At 58.7% G+C, this 1,449-nt stretch overlaps 1 protein-coding gene across 1 annotated transcript; it reads left to right on the plus strand.

Annotated features, from left to right (window-relative positions):
* Nucleotides 1–21: 21 nt before the first annotated feature.
* H257_18982 (hypothetical protein) lies at nucleotides 22–1,015 on the plus strand (the record flags this gene model as incomplete). Its single annotated transcript, XM_009848134.1, has 3 exons — nucleotides 22–270; nucleotides 298–830; nucleotides 943–1,015. 3 exons carry the CDS (start codon nucleotides 22–24, stop codon nucleotides 1,013–1,015), a joined length of 855 nt encoding a protein of 284 aa, XP_009846436.1.
* Between the last annotated feature and the right edge of the window lie 434 nt (nucleotides 1,016–1,449).

Below are 1,449 nucleotides of genomic sequence, written 5' to 3' on the forward strand. Positions count from 1 at the left end.
GGTGCACATACACCAAGCCTCATGGCCATCAGCAACCACCGAGTGAGTCTACTCTATGACATACAACGCTGGCACTCCCGCATCGACGCCCGCTCCACCACATACTCCCCATCAGGGCGTAGTCTAGCTATCACTATCCGCCTTGGGAAAGGCACTCTCGTTACACTACTCGGCACGTATTTTCAAGACAATCCCGCAGCCCACAAGGAGGACACGGACCGTGAATGGCAATGGCTAGCACAGGCAGCTAGGCAGCTACCCGCGTCACAGGTCCACATCACTATGTGATCATGGGAGGTTGACTTCAACACCTATGGGCCCAACCCCCTCGACCGGTCAGCCCCAACGCCACGCACTGGCGCCAACAACGACATCGGCATTGCTTTCCAGCAATGGACGCAACGCTTGGGACTCATCTCCACCTTCCGGCACCGCCACCCTACCCTCCAAAGGCACACCTACGCCCGCAACAACACAGCCGTTACTCTCGACGATATCTACATCTCGGCCCGAACAGCCCACAAAGTGGGAGCTAGTGGCATCTGGCTGCACACCATCAACTCCAGTGATCATGCAGGCACTCCATACATGGCTCTGGACGTTTGCCCCGGCGATCATACCCCCTCCCGGCTTACTGGAGTCCGACCCATACGCGCCGTCAACACCCGCACCCTTGCCAAGGCGGAAATTGATTCCTTCGGCGCACACACATCCCAACTTCTCATGACAGGTCAGCTCCCCCAACTCACCCCCGCGCCCCCCTCTACCGCCGCCACAACGTGGTCCCCCCAAGAAATCGAGGACTGGCTTGACAGCGCCATCAGCAACCTGTATGACATACTCTACACCAGCGCGAAACTAAAATGGGGGGAAACTAGCCAAACCAGGAAAGCCCTCAACCGGGCAGTTGCGATACAGCGCACTAACCGATGCACTGCACAGCTACGACATCTTCTACGCCTACATGAGGCGGCTCCACGAACTGGCACAGAATACACCCGACTTGCCCACCTAGTAGAATGGCCCAAGTGGATACGTAACCCCAACCTGCTCCCCACCTCATGCTGGCACCGCGTTGGAGCCATCGCGGTTGGCGAATGGTGGACCACAATGCCTACCCCACAAGACCCAGCCCACGACTGGGACCACTGGCTCCGACAGGGTCTCACACGCTGGACCAATGTGTGCCGCAAACGTCGGGACTGGCGTACTACCAGTCTCCGACAAACGAGGGTACAACAACGTACGGCATGGTTTAACAGCCGCCAAACCCATAAATTCCTCCGCTCGGCCCTTGGTTCTACCGTACCGCCAATATCCATCCAGAGCGTTATTGTCCGCCCAGCCGATGGACCCCCCCGAGGTACAGCTCCGACCGTGACGAAGTTGCCGCGGGTCTCCGCCACCTTCTGGACAACTGGATCCCCCCGGCCGAGAAAACAACGCGAC

Source organism: Aphanomyces astaci (assembly GCF_000520075.1).
Source record: "Aphanomyces astaci strain APO3 unplaced genomic scaffold supercont1.295, whole genome shotgun sequence".
Classification (NCBI taxonomy): domain Eukaryota; phylum Oomycota; class Saprolegniomycetes; order Saprolegniales; family Verrucalvaceae; genus Aphanomyces; species Aphanomyces astaci.